At 36.7% G+C, this 19,840-nt stretch overlaps 1 protein-coding gene across 1 annotated transcript in view; it reads left to right on the forward strand.

Annotated features, from left to right (window-relative positions):
* The first annotated feature begins 918 nt into the window (after positions 1-918).
* Positions 919-19,840, forward strand: part of LOC141913394 (usherin-like) — a 31,423-nt gene continuing 12,501 nt past the window's right edge. The window contains exons 1-36 of the mRNA XM_074804947.1: positions 919-1,406; positions 2,178-2,340; positions 4,343-4,472; positions 4,572-4,775; positions 5,104-5,237; positions 5,413-5,600; positions 6,095-6,304; positions 6,407-6,500; positions 6,614-6,940; positions 7,023-7,218; positions 7,342-7,998; positions 8,464-8,650; positions 9,056-9,219; positions 9,403-9,576; positions 9,711-10,199; positions 10,313-10,561; positions 10,799-10,974; positions 11,064-11,208; positions 11,295-11,525; positions 11,609-11,737; positions 12,374-12,502; positions 14,294-14,419; positions 15,119-15,237; positions 15,329-15,509; positions 15,594-15,932; positions 16,937-17,017; positions 17,116-17,415; positions 17,493-17,662; positions 17,765-17,894; positions 17,974-18,164; positions 18,245-18,392; positions 18,508-18,822; positions 18,914-19,093; positions 19,190-19,340; positions 19,433-19,575; positions 19,660-19,796. Of these exons, the coding sequence (XP_074661048.1) occupies positions 919-1,406; positions 2,178-2,340; positions 4,343-4,472; positions 4,572-4,775; positions 5,104-5,237; positions 5,413-5,600; positions 6,095-6,304; positions 6,407-6,500; positions 6,614-6,940; positions 7,023-7,218; positions 7,342-7,998; positions 8,464-8,650; positions 9,056-9,219; positions 9,403-9,576; positions 9,711-10,199; positions 10,313-10,561; positions 10,799-10,974; positions 11,064-11,208; positions 11,295-11,525; positions 11,609-11,737; positions 12,374-12,502; positions 14,294-14,419; positions 15,119-15,237; positions 15,329-15,509; positions 15,594-15,932; positions 16,937-17,017; positions 17,116-17,415; positions 17,493-17,662; positions 17,765-17,894; positions 17,974-18,164; positions 18,245-18,392; positions 18,508-18,822; positions 18,914-19,093; positions 19,190-19,340; positions 19,433-19,575; positions 19,660-19,796 (7,575 nt within the window). The remainder of the gene's footprint in view (positions 1,407-2,177; positions 2,341-4,342; positions 4,473-4,571; positions 4,776-5,103; positions 5,238-5,412; positions 5,601-6,094; positions 6,305-6,406; positions 6,501-6,613; positions 6,941-7,022; positions 7,219-7,341; positions 7,999-8,463; positions 8,651-9,055; positions 9,220-9,402; positions 9,577-9,710; positions 10,200-10,312; positions 10,562-10,798; positions 10,975-11,063; positions 11,209-11,294; positions 11,526-11,608; positions 11,738-12,373; positions 12,503-14,293; positions 14,420-15,118; positions 15,238-15,328; positions 15,510-15,593; positions 15,933-16,936; positions 17,018-17,115; positions 17,416-17,492; positions 17,663-17,764; positions 17,895-17,973; positions 18,165-18,244; positions 18,393-18,507; positions 18,823-18,913; positions 19,094-19,189; positions 19,341-19,432; positions 19,576-19,659; positions 19,797-19,840) is intronic.

The following is a 19,840-nucleotide window of genomic DNA, read 5'->3' on the forward strand; positions in this document are numbered from 1 at the left end:
ATAGGGGGGCCTAAATCAAATTATATTATCAAATGTAAATGATGTCCCCACAATCTTTTGACAAAAAATGGAATCATTTATTTCAAGAAGATTTTTCTGAATTTATGTCAAGTCAACACAGAACAAAGAAAACTTTTTGATAATCGCAAATGATTTGAGATATCTCGATATACTATCAAATTTTCATTTTTTCTAAATGAATTTAATTTTTCTGTACACTGAAGCAAGTTTAAGGACCATACTTTCAAAAGGCCAAAGTTATCATTTTAAAGAATTGCATCTGATAAAGCTTCATTCAGTGATTGTAGGGTAATTTTTACAGATCTATAATGAGGGGTTCAGCAATGAGGAATAGGGCCGCTAAAGAAAACTGCAAAAATGTATGCAAAAGAAATGTAATTGCTGCAAAGATGGTGTTAGATTTTATAAATAAAAATGTAAAAATAAAAATCCTATTTTTTAGATTTTTCATTTTTTAGAAAGCTTGGTCTCATTGCAGTGTGGTCAAAAATGAATTGTTGCTTGATTTTACAGTTCGGCTTGAACTTCAGCCAACATGATGCAAGCACCTTTGCCATAAAGTCTTGAGAAATAACTCATTAATTATTGATTATTGCTGAATTAACCTGTTATAATTGGCGTTATACATGAAGACTTTACTCATTCGATCTATTAAAAATGCATAACAATTCGCTTATAGATCTTTCTAACGGAATTCTGAATCAATGCAAATCAACCAGTGGTATATATACACGACTGCCACTGTGCGCGGCTATGTTTTTCACATCATTAGATTTTGTTTAGTGGCTTGCATTTATATGTTTTTCACAGGTACTGCGTGCAATATTGGAAAACTCTGGATGTTCTACTCTTGAGTTGACTGTTAGTGGTATATGACGTCCGATGTCGCTGGCAAGCATGGCGGCTATTCGCTTCATCATCGGGAGTTTATTCGTAATTTCGGATATTTTTCTGGCAGAGGTGATCGCGCAAGGGAATTTTCCGCGAATTTTCAACGTGGAATTATGGAAACCGATCACGACGACTCCTGTTCAAAGCACTTGCGGAATACCAACTCGGACAACATTTTGCCAAAGCGCAGCTGATGTAACCGCGACGACGAAAAACTGCCCGGGTGACGAATTTTGTATCCAGGATTGTCCGGTTCGCACGAATTTTCCTCCGTTTTCTTCCTTGCTGTCGGATAGTTCTTTGCCGACTTGTGCCATAAGAGACACCATCAATTTAAGACCTAATAGTATTCAAGGGGCGTATTCTATACATTTCCAACCCGCGCCCAGCGGTAACAAGGTCTGTTCGTTGTCGCCGACATCGGCTGTAAGTTTAGGAGCAAACGCAGCTTTTACGATGAGTTTGTGGTTTCAGTTAGACAACTCAGCAGCTGGGTAAGTGATCAGTTTTTTATGACGATAAAATTTCAATTATTCCATTTTCGAACTAGTAAAACTTCAGGTATACGCTTTACATTTTATTGAATACTGGGAGATAATTTATTTATCATTTGAATTCAGTGAAAAAAAGACTTGTTTCATCCCTGATATCGCGTAAGCTATACCTATATGTATATTGAGTTAAATAGGCCTATGGCTTAACGTCGACGCGATATAATCCGAAGTCAAAAATATTGACAACTTTGCGAATGATACTTACACTCGCGGAAAATCGATATGTGAAGGGTTGTTATAATGACATTAACATGGCAGGTCTGATGATTAATTTTCTCTTCCCGCTGAATAATGCCTGACTACCAGTAATCAAACCCCACCTCGGCCCTTAGTTACCGGATGGTCGAGATGTTGTTCGTCGGTGGGTATTTTTCAAATTAAAGAATTCTCGAACAACGCGCTAGCCCCATTAGAATGTTGACCAATCTATCCCAAAATCCAAATCTATCCCGAAAAAAGAAGGAAGATGCTTATAAGCCGGCTAATATTTAGTAGTTGGTCGACTACTTATTACAGATTATTTGAAAAAAATTAATGAATTACTTGTTGCAAATATGATCATTTCTGATTTTTAGTTTCAGCTAAGATGAAACAGAAAATTCTATGAATTTTTATAGATAAATTTTTCTAATCAACTTCATTATATTTCTTCCATTTTTCCTAACTCGTTAAGATATTTGATTCCGCTAATGGAAGTGTTTGAAATTTCAGAACGCTGATAGAGAAGACGTTGAGCGTATCCGGTGGATTGATATTTCGAGTGGTCGTAAATACTACGACGGTTACATTTTTCTACCGATCTTCGCAAGGCGAGAAATCAGCCTTACTGACTGAGACTATTACTCCTAATACCTGGCATTATCTGGCCATACAGGTAAGCCTAATGTTGTCGATATAATGAGAATTATATTTCATCTTTACGAATATGTTTTCTCCCTAGATAAAGATATGATACAATATATTTGTAGCCTTCTAGATAATGATGATTACACAGAAATCGGGGAAAAGTCATGGATTCTTTTTTTCTTTGAAAAAGTCAGAGAATAGTGAGGGAATTTTGTAAAAAAGCTAAATATCAAGGAAAAGTCAGGGAATGTTTTTTAGATTGCCAGATCACGCGTAAAATCAAAGTTTCCATCTTTATCCTATGTATTTGTGTTAATTGAGCGGATTATTAGCAGATCAAGTCAGGGAAAACAGTGTGCATGTCAAGGAATAGTCAGGGAAAGAGCAACTCAAAAAAGGGCCACAGTTACAGTTATCAACCTATCCATTAGTGCCATTAGGCCTATAATGCTACGACAAATTTTTCCAAGATAGTGAGCAACTATCTTGGACTTAGGCCTATCCCAAGTGTGAGTTATTGATAGATTCATTCCATAAATTATTGATGATGTTTTGGCAGAAATTGCCTTATAATATGTTAAACAGACGTTGAGGTGTTGCTAATCTCAGACTTCTATGTAAGCGACAGATGTTGTTATATGTGCGACAGAAGGCTGTATAGATTCTCAGAATCAGACGTAGTTTTTGAATCTCTCGATGACGCATTTTTATCGAAAGAAAGAACCATGTTCGTGACGAAATAAATGATATGTATGTCAATGTATGGTGAAGAGTAAATTGGAATCATGTTATTTGGTCTAGAACAGGGTTGCCACTGACCACTCAGGGAATCAGAAAAATCTGGGAAAACTCATGAATTTGACAATTTTTACTAAAAACCTGGAAAACTTGGATAATGTTAATGACCACCTGTTTCTTTATGAGTATGCGATTCGATGGAAAATGAATGCGTTGTAACATTTTTAACCTAGAAATTTATCTGATTCACGCAGGGAATTTTGTGTAATCGCGTGAAAAAATAGGGAAAACTCAAGGGATTTGTAAATGGGTGGAAAGTGGCCACCTTGTAGAATACAAAGTGTATTTTCAAAGACTGATCGGTGTGAGTGAATATCTGCTTTCGAGTTGCTTTTCATTCCATCTATCAATAATGCCTGTGATGCATTGGATTGCACCAAAAAAGACTGCAAGAAAATTTTCAATGGCTTCATCGGGCCATTAACATCGGGTCGTCTTAACTGGTCGAATCGGCTATTTTCACTGCGTAACAACCTTGGTTTTCTTATATAATGTCCATAGCTATCTCGAACCTTTCATGTTTCTTAATCATGATCCACAGTTTTCCGAATTAACACCAATTTCCATACATAATGAATACAACACACGATCGCAAATAAGCAATTCGAAAAAAATCTATACCAATTTTGCCGTGCTGCCAGTATTGGCTACATGGCGGTATTATTTCATTACGCGAAGCATGGTTTCGTATTGTTGATCGGCGTTTCGCACGCATGATCTTATTCGCGTACTACATCATTGCTTAATTACAGATCGACTTCGAAATATGCCCGTCACACTCATAAATATTGCATTACGTGTTATTGAACTTTCGTGGCGTTTATTAGCATGCGACTATTTGGTTATTTATTGTACTTTAACTCGAAGTGAACTTTTTTGAAAAAGAAAACTCGAACAAGAGAAAGATTTTTGAATTGGTTTAAGTCTTTATTTAGTAGCCTATGTAATGTTGATGTATCAAATGGTATCAAAATGGCAATGAAACTCTCCATACAGCAACTGCTGCTATCAAGAGAAAGACGTAAACAGCAGAACCCGAAAGATGGAATGAGAATTACTTCCTATATAAACCTTGATTATTAGAAATTTTGTAATCTTTTGTTGGTTTGATTCGCAAACGTTTTAGAAAAGCATTTGAATTTTGTTGTTGAATTTTCAGTCATATCCATGAAATGATTCTTTTCATATTTGTTATATTCAGTTATTAGTAATGATTTGTCTTTTACCCATAGGTTTACAGTACATCGTGTAGTTTCTTTTTTAACGGGCTCCGCCCTGGCTTTGCTGCCACTCAAACTATCACATTGCCTTTACCCATATTTGATGGACAAGGAACTGTAAAAGTTGCCAATAATGCTCAAGGTAATATTGACTTGGTGGAACGTGAAGTATTATTAGTAAAGTTCTGAATATTGTCGTTATTTATAGAATATCCTTATTGTTTATTTAAAAATCTTTCAGGCAATGGACAATTTTTCGGTCGTTTGCAAGACTTCAAATTTTACTCGTACACATTGACGAATAGAGAAATTGGTGAACTTTATTCCGGTGTGTTTCCGTCCGTTCCCCTTCAATCGAATTGTCGATGTCCGGCTACCCATCCTCGAGTCCGTCCTCAAAGTAGCCGATACTGTATCAGAAATGGCGTCCCTAATGATAAAACTGGTAATTGCAATTTTACTGTAGTAGAATAGACACTCTCTGACATGAAGAATAAATAATGAGTTTAAGTTAAAAAATATACAAAATTTTTAAGATAAAAACATCGTTTATGAAAAATTAAAATCAAAAGAGAGAACATTTCGAGATCATCGTCTGGTGATAATTTGAAGTATTGTGTCTTTTGATTTAAATTCTTTCGATAAATAAGATTCGTTTTTAACCTTTTAACTTTTCTGTATTTTTCTGGATTTTGATATAAAATTTTACTGTCTTTTTTACATCTTAAAGTTTAGTTGTAAATTTGATAACTTACTTTCATTTCTGCTTTCAGCTGATGAAGTTGTTCGTTTGAATAACTATTCTCATCCACTCGGTTATCTAAACGACGGAGACAGTTCAACATTTTGGGTATCGTCTGATCTCAATGAAGTGACATTAACTGTTGATTTACTCGATCAGTTCCAGGTATAGACTTGATAATTAATAGTATCAGTTGTTTGAAGTTATTATTAAAAAACCTATTGTGTAGAAATTGTTCACTATTGTTTATGTCTTTAATGAAATTACTTTTTTGAAAAATGTTTACCAACTTCATACATTGATGCTAATCGTAATCCTGCTAATCCTGTATTCATTTCAGATATTCTACGTTGTGTTAACTTTCTACAGCCCGATGTCACAGTCGATAATCATTGAAAGAATGAAGGATAGTGCTAGCCCGTGGACAAGATGGCAATTATATGCTACTGACTGTAAAAAGGAGTTCAACGTCGCCAATAATGGTCAACTAAATACACCGAATGCAGTAAACTGTATTCAGATCGGCAGGTAAGATGAGCATTGATGATTTTTTTTTGACGCCATGAAACCGTTACAAAAATGTTTTTATATTTCGGCTTAAAAGTGCCTCCTTTAGAGTTGTGAACCTGATATGACAATATGATAGCTACTATCCATTTTTTGAGGGGTAATGTGTGAGTCAATGTGCACTACATCAGAATGTTAGGCCATTGTTATGTAGTTTGAATACCAGACAACGCAGTGGTATGCTACACACTGTGCAGAAAGGGTTGAGTCCTGGAATGGTATTAGTTTGATTTCTTTTGGTTTCTGTGTGAGTGTGCACTATGTCATCGATATGACTGGTTGCCGGTCAATTCAATTCAGTCGATATTCAAATCCAAAATAACTATTGGTCCTCAATATTATATAATTCCTATTATACTATTTATTGTCCACACTGTTAAGCAATATGTTATTTTCCAAGGCGTCAAACTTTCAAGTTTCTGTACATTGATATTCTTGGGCGTTTTCAATTACAGCCAATATGTACCGGCACTAATGAATCAAGGCAATGTAACGTTCAATCTGTTATCTCAATATCCCGGCGAACGCCCGGGCTATATGGATTTCTATAATACACCACAATTGAAAGACTTTGTTCTCGCTGAAAAAGTTCGAGTCACGTTGAAAGGACATCTGTCGCAATTGTACTTGTATTACGGCCTCTTTCAGTACATAATCATTGGCAGGTATGAAAAAAACCTTCACGTTATTTCTACCCATCTTTTTACTCAGCAATTAGTTCTGTATGCAAAAGTATAACTGATGATATTTTTCTCTGGTACATGCAGGTGTCAATGTAATGGGTACGCAAAATCATGCGACTTGTCTGCTTTACCGTATAAATGTCAATGCGATCCTCTCAGCAACACAGAAGGGAGTCGGGTTAGTATGCGAATGCGATGAAATTGAAATAGAAATGTTTAAGAATTGAAATTTGCAAGTTTTGAATGTATTTATCGATCCTGTGATAAAACTATGGTTTCATGAAATTTCAGTGCGATAGGTGCAAGCCGTTATTCAATGATAAACCATTTAAATCCGGCATGCAGGATAAGGCGTTCAACTGTAAACCCTGTCGATGTCACAATCACGCCTCGAGTTGTAGATACGACGCGAGTTTAGATTCAGCACCCAACAATCACGATGCGGGTGGCGGCGGAGTTTGTATAAATTGTCAACACAATACTACCGGGCGGTTATGCGACGTATGCGTACGGCTGTATTATCGCGATTATGGAAAGTCGCTTGAACTTCAAAATGTTTGCACGTTATGCAACTGTTTTGCTCCAGGGGTTAATGGTTCAGATTTGGATTGCGAAAAGGTATAATAGCGAATTCCTTCTAAAACTCATTCACATGACAAAATTTTCAAAGTCTGTTTTTTTTTTTCATTTCTACACATAGATTGGAGGCCAGTGTAGGTGTAAAGAAAATGTGGATCAGCGCCAATGTGACAAATGTAGAAATGGATTCTACAATTTACAAGCGTCTAAACCTTTAGGGTGTGATGCATGTGGCTGTCATGCACCAGGGACTATAAATGGAGATATATCCTGTCATGCTACTTCTGGACAATGTAATTGCAAAGCTAATGTCAGAGGTAAAATATCTTTTTAGATCCCTGTTTAGTCGTAGAATCTGAAACAAACTTCTTCCTTCCAACTTTCTTTATTACTGTACATGTAATGTTCATTTATGTTTGTATATATGATGTCTGATTCAGATCGACAGTGCAGTAGGTGCCAGTATGAATACTACAATCTTACTGAAATTAATCCTGATGGCTGTTCTCCGTGCGAATGCAACCCTTCGGGCTCGATGAATAGAAATTGTGATCCGTCGAATGGAAAATGCTTTTGTAAAGACCGAATCACTGGTCGCCAGTGTGACCAATGCAAAGATGGCTTCTACAACTTCGCAAACGGTTGTTTGCCCTGCGGATGTGATACGAGTGGGTCTGTAGACAATGTTTGCGACAAAAAGACAGGAATGTGCCGATGTAAGATAAACGTCGAAGGTTTGAAATGTGACCGATGTAAAGACACTTTCTACAATTTGAAAGCGACGAATCAGAATGGCTGCGATGCGTGTGGTTGTAACATAAATGGGACGATGAATAGTTCATTAGTTTGCGACAAGATGAACGGTTCATGTTCCTGTATGCAAAATGTTCAAGGGAGAACTTGTAATCAGTGTAAAGGAAATACTTGGGGTCTAGGAATGAACAGTACTGTTGGATGTTCGCCGTGCGATTGCGATCCGTCGGGAACATTCCAGGGTGATCAAGTGGCTCCGTATCAACTTGCTTGTGATCAGAATAACGGACAGTGCGCCTGTCTCAGTAACAGAATCAATAGACGTTGTGACTCATGTGCAGTCAGTAAGTCTTTATTCATTCATTTTTAATGTTTTTGGTTTTCAAAATCATGTTGAATTTCACATAAATGTACATGTGCATTTTGCTCTTAGGCCATTATAAGTTGGATTATAGATTTGATGGACTGTGATTGGAGAGGGGACAATTTTTCAAGATATTGAATTCATTACTAATTTAGTGATTGGAGAGGGGAATTTGAAAAGAAAAAATTTAGAATTCATGTGGAGGTGTTTTTGGAAAATGATACCGATATATTGCCTATTTTTTGCCTACACATAGCTGATGCCGCCATTTTTGTAAGTCACACAATTTACTGAATGAACCCGACAAATATATTTTATTTGAGGGGTGCCGGGAAAAAAACTCATAGGCCTACCTAAAAACCAGAAATGTTTGTTGCAGATCCGTAATCCAACTTATAAAAAAAAAACAATCTTTTCTATTGCTATTTAATCTCTACTTGTTTAGATCATTATGTGTTGAACCAGCCGGGTCAGGGCTGTCAGCCGTGTAACTGTGGACGTACTGGTGGTTCCTACATAAATGTTCCGTGTGATCCGAAAACGGGCCAATGTAGCTGTATCGCTGGGAGTGGACTGACAGGTCGCACATGCGATATCTGTGATAAAGAATACTACAGATTTGATTATAATGAGTAAGTTATAAACATATTTCATGTTTTCAGTTAGACTATATATATATATGTATGTGTGAGAGTGTGCACATTCGTTGAGTGAATTTGCATATCATTTGTATTTATATTGGCAACTATGCATATCTATAACCACAATCAATTTCGAAGTCATATATTAGTTATAGCTCTTGACATGGTCCATGATTTTGCTTGAGTTCTGAAGATATTGGTTTCTGTATCTGTTACAATCATCAAAATCAATCAATTGTTGTTAGATTGTCGATGTTGATGAGTATATTGGTACTTTTCCCGTCCCTGACTATAAGTTGGTCTTAGTAAACTTCTTAGTAGAAATAATGACTTTATTCTTGTTCCAATATTTTGATATCATGAAATATTCTATTGACGCCACTCTAATTCTTTAAGATGTAGGAAGTGTAACTGTGATATGGCTGGAAGTGTTAACAAGACTTGTGAAAGAACTGATGGTCAGTGTCAGTGTAAACCATTTGTTTCTGGATTGAAATGTTCTGTATGCGTAGAAGGATCGAGTAATTTGGATGCTAACAACCCATATGGCTGTAGCAAGGGTAAGTGGTGATTTGGAAAATATGTGAAGAAGCTGATGGGATAATGTGAATGTTTTGCTTCCATTTATTTACTGTTGTGTGGAGATGTTATTGTATCTTTTATGTATTATACTGAGTGGCTTGCACTAATTTTTCAAAGATTTTATGAAATTTTGAGACCAATCTAAACCGATCTGTTTCCAGCCCCCGATCAGCAGCCTCCTCCGACATATGCCCATGTTAGTCCCACCCAGCTGCGTATTATGTGGGGCCCACCGGACAATAAAAATGGAGTCATCATTAAATACGCGTTGATGAGAAATGATAAGGAGATATATGTTTCAAGTATCAATGATACATCTCAAGCCAATACAATTGGTAAGTTGAAAAATCGTCATATAAACAGATAAGCATTTGTTCTCGGAATTCATTGAAGTCGAACCATTCAAATCATTAGTTTACATGTACAGGTATGTATAAAAAACATTGTTAGCTATGATTCTCTTTTGTAGTTCGATCTTATTTGGATACTGGTCTCGAACCATTTACTCAGTACTCGTACTTTGTAACGGCTTGGAATGTGAATGGAAGTGTGAGCAGCCCTACTGTAGTGGTCGAAACGCTCCCAGGACAGCCAAGCGGAGTATTCTTGCTGAACCTGACACGGATAATGCAAACGTCGGCCTCATTTGAATGGGCGCCGCCTTCAAAACCGAATGGATACCTCATCGGCTATACGCTTTATGGACGAGAGCAAGGAAAAACTGTTGCTTCGTCAATGTTATCGACAAACGATACAACTGCAACAGTCACTAATCTTGTGCCATTCATGAACTATACATTTGTTCTAGAAGCGTGCACTCATGGGGGTTGCTATAACAGCACACCAACGCAGGGTTTGACTCTCGGAGCTGCACCAGTGGGTCAGTCAGCTCCAAATATTACGGCTTTCAATAGTACTACGTTGTTTCTAAAATGGGGCCCACCAACGGAACCGAACGGTAATAATCCTTTAGTATCAAATGTAAAATATTAGCAAATCTATTTTAAATTCCTCATTGCTGAATCAATTTTTATATACATTCATATATAATGGAGGATGGCCTCGTTTCAGGGATTATCATCTTTTATGAATTATGGAAAAAGGACACCGCTACTGGAACTGCAGAACTGATATTTCATCCAGCTGGCCAATATAACCCACGTCCATCAACCACCGATGAAAATGCGTTGCCGCCTCCGGCTACGAATTACACGGTGACTGGATTGAAACCATTCACCGAGTATCACTTCCAGATCCTTTCTCAGAATGATAATGGCAAGGCTGCGAGTCCTTGGGTGACAGGGAGAACAGGAGAGGCCTGTAAGTTAGATACCTATAGACACAGTAATATTTATTAAGCAACCAATCATCACTCGACTTATATGATACACTTTACAAAGTTAACAAAAAAGCATTATTTGACATACATTCTTTCAATTCTGATTTCCATGGCTGTTTGAATATGTTATGTCAAAAATTCATAAAGACTATATCTATTTTTGGTATGGTTTTTATTGCAGCATTACATACACATTGTTGTCTTTTCTTTCATTTCAGTACCATTTTACATGCCCATTCCAACCTCAATAGGCATCGATAGCTCGTCCTTACAGATCATATGGACTGCCCCATCAATAGCACAAGCAAATGGTATCATATTACATTTCAAACTGTTGGAATTTGTACCCAATAATAAAACTATAGATCCTTTCGGTAAAGATATCATTGAAAAGGTAAGAAGATTCCTTTGAATTTTGCATTAGGATTCATTCGGAATACCGCATTGTGCTTAACATGTATATGTGTTGTTCATATTTTCAAGCTTATCGCAACTGTGCCTGCTAATGTCACCAAGTATGAGGTTACTGGCTATAAGCCTTATAGCGTTCACAAATTCAAAGTCGATGCATGCAACTCAGTAGGTTGCGTGAGCAGTGCTGATTTTACTGGCCAGACCTTCCCATCGGGTAAGTGACCGGTGAAGAATGAAGTAATGATGAAATGAAATGTAAATGCAATTTGATTCTCATATTTTGCTCAATCATGTTTTCAGCCCCATCGGCTGTGATGAAACCAGTTGCTACCGGTTATAATTACTCGACAATGCAGATCAATTGGCATCCGCCTTCAGTTCTGAATGGACCCGACCCATACTATCTAGTTGAACGCATGACGATACCTTTTTCAAGTCCTCCACCAGCGGTGGTTCCCGGTACCAGATTTACCGGCGGAGGTTACTATCATTTCCCGAGAACAGTCCTTCCATTTGATGTCAGTTTCACTGGTAAGGCGCTCAACAGTATCTGCTTTTCATTGAATTTTTGATCAAATTACGTGAATGATTACGTGCAACATTTTGAAATCTAGGAATTCGCATGAAGTTTCGCACGACTGCTCAAAACGCGGCGCTTTTTTATGCATCCACTCAGCAACAAGATGAATTCGTCGTGATTCAGATACGCGACGGACGAGTTTGGTTTCTATTCAATCCTCAAGGTAAGAACAAATCCAGTTTGTTTTGTAGATTTTCACCAGTAATCAAATGATATGATATGATATATGTGGTCACATCATTTATACATTAAGAATAACACAAGTCGCGCCCGTCTTTAGTCAATCCAAGCGTTGAAGTAGTACCAAAAATCATGAAAATTAGAGAAAACAGACTTACCTTTTTACATCATTTGCAGTATTTTTATTTCGATCACTGTCACCGAACACTTTTTGAATCATTCAGAGGCTTTTTATTTTTAGGTATCCGTATTTTCAGAAATCATTATCACAGAGATGTGTACATTGGCTTGTTTGTTTGATACGGTACTAATGAAGTGGTCACATATTTTGGTTTAAATCTTGCCTAAAAAACTAGCCTATCTCTGTTACAGGATTTTTTGAAATCATGATTTCGTTTTCATCAATTCATGAAAAATGAAAATATACTATTTATTTACTAAATGCATGAGAGCTATAAAAAAGGCTAGAATACTTACGTTGAATACTGTTTGATTTAAGTTTAGAGGTATTGATTGTTCTGGGAACCTGACAGCAAAGACTTACTAACACATTTAACTAAGAAATGAATATTAGTAGAAAATTTGAATGTGAAGTGTTGCACCATATTTGTCATGTTAGGATGCAACACTGAAGTTGAGATTGATCCTGCAATTGATGGCAACAGAACATACTCTGACGGGCAATGGCACTCTGTCCAAGTATATCGGAAAGACTTTGATGGCCAGTTGATAGTTGATGATTTAAAAGGTTAGGCAATGAATGATGATGATCATGACGATTTCAACTAGAAAACCTTGAATTGCCATCATCTATATTCAATGCACCTGTTCTGATGTTGCTGTTCAACACTTGATTGTGTGTGGTCGTGTGGTATACTGGACTGATTAGACTAGATTTGCCGCTTATGCCGCGCTTCGCTGTGATAGAAAAACGTTTTGCCGGTACATGATCGATCTCTGCAAGAAGCAAAAACTTTGAAAATTTCGGAAAATCCGAATGAGAAATTGAAATTGATTTGACCGCTACCCAGCTTCTGTCGAGATCTCATGAAAGCCGCTGTTCGCTTGCTAAGTTGCCTTGTCTGGACCCAATTGCACAGTCATTGCATCTTGCTCATTTTGTTTCTAAGTTCCAATGGGAATTTAATAAAACTATGGACTTCTGAGCTCATGACTTTGCAACTCGGCCCAAAGCGTTACTGATGTACTAGTACATGGTTAAGATTTTATTTCGCAATTTCGTTTCCGTAGATGTATATTCGTTTGATTTCAATCTCACCATTTTCTATACCCTAACAGTAGTTCAATTACACACCAAACTTTTCGTTCATAACATTTCTTCAGTAGGATTGAAGTTATGGTTTGTTTTATCACTTATTGATGAAGCCTTTAAGTTTCCTTGGTTTTGTTGAGATAGGTCATGATCGATTTTCAGTGCAAAACGACCGTACTGAAATGGAACGTGAATTTAATTATTGATTATAAACATAAATGCTTTAATCAAACTTTTAAATTCCAAATTTATTGACATTAAGATATGCTTCCCTATTAGATATTACTTTATTTGCGTTTGGGGACGCCTGCTGCGGAGGACTTTTAACACAAAAAATGTCTTGTTTATTGTCACCAAAAAAACAGGATGTGTTTCGTATCTTTCAATAACAAATGATGAGGGATCACCCCACAATAGTAACCAGTGGTTAGAACTAGAGGCTCGACGTAGTGGGAAACATGGAATAATTTATATGAACAATTTCAATGGTATGATTTTTACAAGTGTCTAGGAACGTTTATGTGAAAAACCTTTTATTCCTCAGTTTTCTCCAACCTCATTGTACTAATATGAATCCAATATTTTTGATATTCACCTCATTTTGCAAACTATTTAGTTTGCGCATCAATTAATCAAAAACTAATAACAAATTGTGTATGGATGTAATTTAAACTAGTTTCAAAATATGGTGCTTGTAATTAAAATACACATCGATGTCTATTTATGATTATATTTGTTTTTCATATTGAACTAACCACTGAAAGAATGATACATCTAATGCTGTTGTATGTACTGGTACATTTGTACTAGTTCCCTATGGCGGCCAGTGCTGGGAACTTGCTATTACTAACTAACTGCTTAAATATTGCGCATACTCTATCTATAATATCTATGCTTGCTTAGTGGAAATTTCCTTGATTTCATCGATTTCCTTGGAAACAAGATATATTTCCACTATTTGTACCTGCGTTCTTGAGTGTCATATCTTATGGTCTAGCCGAATAAGTATGATTCGATTCTTTTGCCCGATGATCGGCTCTTAATTTTTCTCTGAAGTGACTACCATTAAGACTGAGTATATGTTTGGGCTACTCAATCAGAATTCATGTAAGTTTAAGGACATAATATTTGTTTTTATCTATTTACCAATGATAATGATGGGCATTAATAGAGTCACTAGATGAATGAAGCTAGACCATAAGAATAATACAGAACTTTACCTACTCAATTGGTTTCTAATTATGTTATGTCATGTTTCCTGACCAGGATGCGTTACCTTCATCTCAACCACTGATGATGAAGGTTTACCTTATTCTGACAATGAATGGCACGATCTGTTTGCCTATCGAGATGGCAAATATGGTATCCTTAGACTAGATGATCTTTGGACAGGTTTGAACATTTGATTCGGTTTGTCTAATCAATAGAATATAATATGCATATATGTGCGTCCGAAAGAGATCACCTCGGCTTCAAAAATTTCAATTTTACTGATAGAAATATATCATTCGAGTACTCCCTCTGAAAAGCCAGGCTGGACTCTCTGCAAGATCCTTTGCCTTGACCCACTTGTACTTTTGTGTGCGTGTGTGAGCAGTCTATCTTTGCACTTAAACGAAGCTTATGCAAAATCATTTCAGAGAAAAAAATATATAACATGTATATATCTATATATATATATATATATATATATATTATATGTTGACAACGGAAGATATGATTTTGTATGAAGTTAGCACATCATATATATTTTGACACCGGTGGTATTGGCGTTAATACATGTACATTCATTATTCATTTGTTTTGGTGATGGTTCTATTAAAAGGTTGGTGGTTCTATTCATTGTATATATGAAACCTATATGCAAACAATTAATCTGTTAATCAGCATAATGTATAATAATGTATTGATCCTTTCGTTCACATGTAATTTGATGGAAATGTCCATAAGACTTTGTTGTATCATTTCCCTTTTAACTTCGATTCTTTGCGAAAAATATGAATATCCTTAAAGTAAACAACTGATTTTCATGCACATTTTGTCCATATAATTTTAACATTTTTTGAGAATGGATCGACTTTCTTCATTTAGGTACAAAAAATCTTTCTTGTACGAAGGGGAATCTTATCGGTGAAAGTACTGGTGTTTTTGTTGGTGGTATTCCAAATACTGTGGAATTAAAGCAAGACGCAAAGGACCGAAGAGCTCAGGTATTTATCATTCGAAATTCCGTGTTAACTGATACGAAAGTTCCGTGCCATTCATTGAAAAATTGAATTGTTTATATTCTGCTTTATTCAGATAATTAAAGATAGCTTTCACGGTTGCATCAAAGATATACAAATTCTTCAGCAAGAATCTCCGGTAAACGTGTGGAGAACGCTAGACTGGAATTTAGCGATTGATCGAAGGCAGGCGATGCCTGCTTGGGAAGGCTGTCCCGGTATCATGAACATTTCTGCCGTACACTTTCTAGGAACAGGTAACCTGTCAAGGTATTTTTGGTGATTGTTAATTTTTTTCCTGACGGATACTGTAAGTCTTATTCATCTCTCTTCAATTTCAGGATATTTAACGATTGACGTCGAGGCTTTTTCGCTAACTAATAAAAACTTTGTTTTGCGATGGCAAATTCGAACTACGCTTCACTCGTTTTTTGTTTTGTTTATGCATGGAGGTGATGACCGGTTTCTTTATCTGCAAGTTAGACAGGGCGCAATGGAGTTTACTGCACGTGGTATCAACACGCCGTCACTGGAAAGTACCAGTCAAATCATTCAGCGGACGATCACGTGGAACAATTCAGCCGTCAACATCTGCGATGGTTACTGGCATACATTAGAAATCTTCAAATCTGGAGGCCAACTTAGAGCATCTGTCGATGGCAAACATGAAGTGGCTGAAGGCAATCCGTCTGACTCCTTTCGGTTTGATATCAAGTCGAATATCTATGTTGGTGCAATCGATGAAAATGATGCTCTAATGCAAAGCTATCTGAAGAGGAATAATCTAATAGACAAATTCATGCCGCGTAAGTCATGTTAACCAATTATTGCTCATGAATTTCACTATGTAATGGCTATTACTAATCAGAAAATTCGAAGAAAAACTCACATTTATCACGATACAAAATAGCTCATTTCCTGTTGATTTTCATGAATTACATGTTATTTTGTAGTAGATAGTCAAGGCTTTCACATAGTATAAGATTTGATGAGATGGGCCGCCAAAATTGTGACCTTCTGACCCCCAAAATTCATCCTGACTTACTTAGATGGAGTGTTCAGTTTTGTCATGTTCATACCAAAAATACTCGAGAATTTCAAATAGAAAGATGTTGATTTCTGTACAGAATATTGATGCTTGGGTGTCTAGTTTACCTTAAACTAATGGGTTTGAATCCCACCGTAATCATTTTTGCTTAACACACAAAAAAATAGTCAGGGCGGATTTGGGCGGCTTGAGGAGTAATACTCAGGGCGGATTCGGACAGCTCGACGGCTAATAGGTTTATCTGTTAAGAAAACCTAGGTTAGGGCATATCAATATATTTGTCTAAAATCAGTTAATCTTGCTTTTACCAGCTTTCGGCGGATGCATAAAAGACATGTTCTTGCGAAAGCCGTGGAATTTTGAGAGAATCGCTGCCATGCGAGATGTGAACATGGATGGTTGTCCTCTAGAATCTGTATTCAATCCCATTGGTTCATGCGAAAATTCCGTCAAAGTTCAAATAAGTAATACGACCAATAATCAGTCATTTGATTATGGACTTCCTGCATTTTCAGGTAAGTGGTTTTACATCAAGAACACCGGAACTTGGAATTCTTGATATTTTTACCCTGTTCATTGAACGTCAATTAGATCATCTCTATACATCCACTGATGTTTTTTATCTTGTATTTTCAGCATATAACTATCGGGTTGTTGCTAGAAATGCTGGAGGAGTATCATATAGTCCATGGACAAGTGGTCGAACGAAAGAAGGAGGTAAGTTCGTGTCAACAATTAGTTTATGTTTTTAGCTAAATAGTCCATTTTATGCAAACTTCATAAGATTGAATTCAAACCTTGTTTCCTTTTTGTAGCTCCTAGTGGCGTTTTTGCACCCGTATCAGCAATCTCGAAAACTGGCTACGTTGTTGCTGTTGAATGGAAACCCCCGGTTCGAAAGTCAGGACTGCTCGCGTCCTATATTCTCAAGTCTTACAATAAAATCAATACATCAATTCCTGCGATTGAAACCGTATTTAAGAATACAGAAATCACGAAAGGGGATATAACCAATGCTATTCCTGCTACTAATTACACAATAACTTTAACTGCTTGTACAAATGGTGGATGTACCGAAAGTGATCAAGGAATTGATGTACAAACAAAGACTGAAGGTATATTGCTATAATCCTTGAATTTGGATTTTAGAATAGAGATTCCTGTTTTTATCTTCTCTGATGCATTTTTGTAGCCCCCGAAGATGTCCCAGCTCCTAGAGCGATCGTCGGCCCAACTTTTATGGAAGTTGTTTGGGATAAACCTGGAAAGCCAAATGGAGATATCATTGGCTACTTCTTATATAAAGATAATGTTGAAGAATATGCTGGTACCATGCAGAAAAAAGTTCTAATTAATCTTCAGGTACTTATATATCTAAGTAGTGCATTGATCATCATCATCAAAAGTGTTACTAGAAAATGCAAATAATAACAAATTAATTTGATAAAACCTTTTCTATTTCAGGTTTACACTACTTATTCATTGTATGTAAAAGCTTGTACTGTTGTTGGCTGTACGAGCGGTCCAAAAGCCCCAATTACAACTAGTCAACTGCCCCCTGCAGAAATGCAGCCTCCAGTTTTGCAAGTTTTGGGTAAGTTTTCTCTAAAGCACAGCAAGTAGTCATGCCCTGGAAAGATGAATGCAAGATTTATGGAATTTTCTGATTTAAGGAACGAAAAGCATGCGTGTTGACTGGAAATTACCGAATCAACCTAATGGTGTTATTCAGCGCTATTTGATATATGCATCAACTAATCCCTCAGCGAATGGAACTGCACTTTACAATAGTACTGATGTAGCATTTCTTTTCTATGAATTAAAGACATTGATTGCAGGAACTAACTACTTTATTCGCATTGCGGTAAGCAATTTGCAATCTTTTCCTATAAAGATAGATACAATCTTTTTCACTGTCGATATTGGATGATTATGTATATTTAGGCTTGTACTGGAGGTGGTTGTACGATTAGTAATGCAAGTCAGGCAAGAACTGAAGAAAGTGCCCCTGAAGGAGTACAGGCACCAAATGTAACTTCCCCAAGTCCTCAGGAGCTGGTCGTTACATGGCGAGTACCAACTTTACCTAATGGTATGTGATAACTCTTGTCTATTGTTGTTTTTTTTTTTGTATTACGTAATGAACATGTGCTCACTTACCTCAATGACTGTACATAATCGACAATGAAAATTCTTTTCTTCAACAGGAAACGTTGTTAGGTATGAGCTCTATCACAATGGTAAGTTGGTGTACACAAACACACGAAGGTATTATCAGATTAGCAATTTGCAGCCTTGGAGCGTACATCAATTTTACGTCAAAGCATGTACAGTGAAAGGATGCGGAACAAGTCCAACTACTACTGTCCGTACGCAAGAATCGGCACCTGATGGCAGTGTAGTTCTTATCGCTTTAGTAAAAGATGCGCGATCGGTTACTGCCAGTTGGAATCGGCCTACAACTCCAAATGGCTTCATGAATTATAATGTAACATTTGAAGGTTTCTTCTACAAAGATCCAGGTAAGTGCATGGCAAGGAACTACATGTAGTTCTACCTAGACATTTAAGCCAATGTATGAACGTGCCAGTATATACTTATTCCTTTTTCTAGCAACATGGGATTATAGCATCATAACAGAAAAACGTGTGCTCTTGAATACAACTGAGGTTGGACAAAATGTTGTCATATCCGGGTTGATTCCATATTCTACATATAGTGTTCAAGTTGTTGCTTATAACACAAAAGGATCCATTCCAAGCAATGTTGAGCGTCTTGTCATGCCAGAAGGAAGTAAGTACATGTAGTTAATTTTGTAAATGTATATTCTCTTATTGAAAGGTTATAGACATGATGTGCACTGACCGCAAACATGAAATTTCTTTTTAGCGCCAGATGGTGTAGCACCACCTAATCTTGTCAGCGTCACATCGGAAGTAATTCAGGTAACTTGGACAAAGGTCGGAAGGGCCAATTCAGCAGATCAGCCATTATTTCAGTTGCAGTTTAAACAGAAAGGAGCAACCACTCCGGCAGTGAAGTAGGTTGAAGACATCATTAAAATAGCAATATAGAAATTCCTTCATTTTGCAAGTGTGATCATAGTTGTATTTTCTTTTTTCTCAATTGCAGCTTATTTAATCAACCAACCACTTCCAATTCGTATCTGAAAGATAAATTAGACCCATATACAGAATACGAATTCAGGTTGGGAGCAAAAAATAAATTGGGCTCAACTTGGTCCTTATGGTCGTCTGTTTATACGAAACAAGACAGTGAGTATATTTCACCTAAGTTCTTAGGAAAATATATTCTGTGGTGGTTGAGAGGATCTTCTTAACGGTATATTCTTTTTGTAGAACCAGCAATTTTGGATCCACCTCGAATGAAAGATGTTAAGCAAAGGGAAATAACCGTATTTTGGCTGAAACCGAGTAAGCCTAATGGAATAATCGAAAAGTACATTCTTGAGAAAAATAACAGCATATATGCACAGGTCTGTGGTTCAGTTTGATTAGGGAAACCTCTGAATTTTGAGCC

This window comes from Tubulanus polymorphus, chromosome 1 (genome assembly GCF_964204645.1).
Source record: "Tubulanus polymorphus chromosome 1, tnTubPoly1.2, whole genome shotgun sequence".
Classification (NCBI taxonomy): Eukaryota; Metazoa; Nemertea; class Palaeonemertea; order Tubulaniformes; family Tubulanidae; genus Tubulanus; species Tubulanus polymorphus.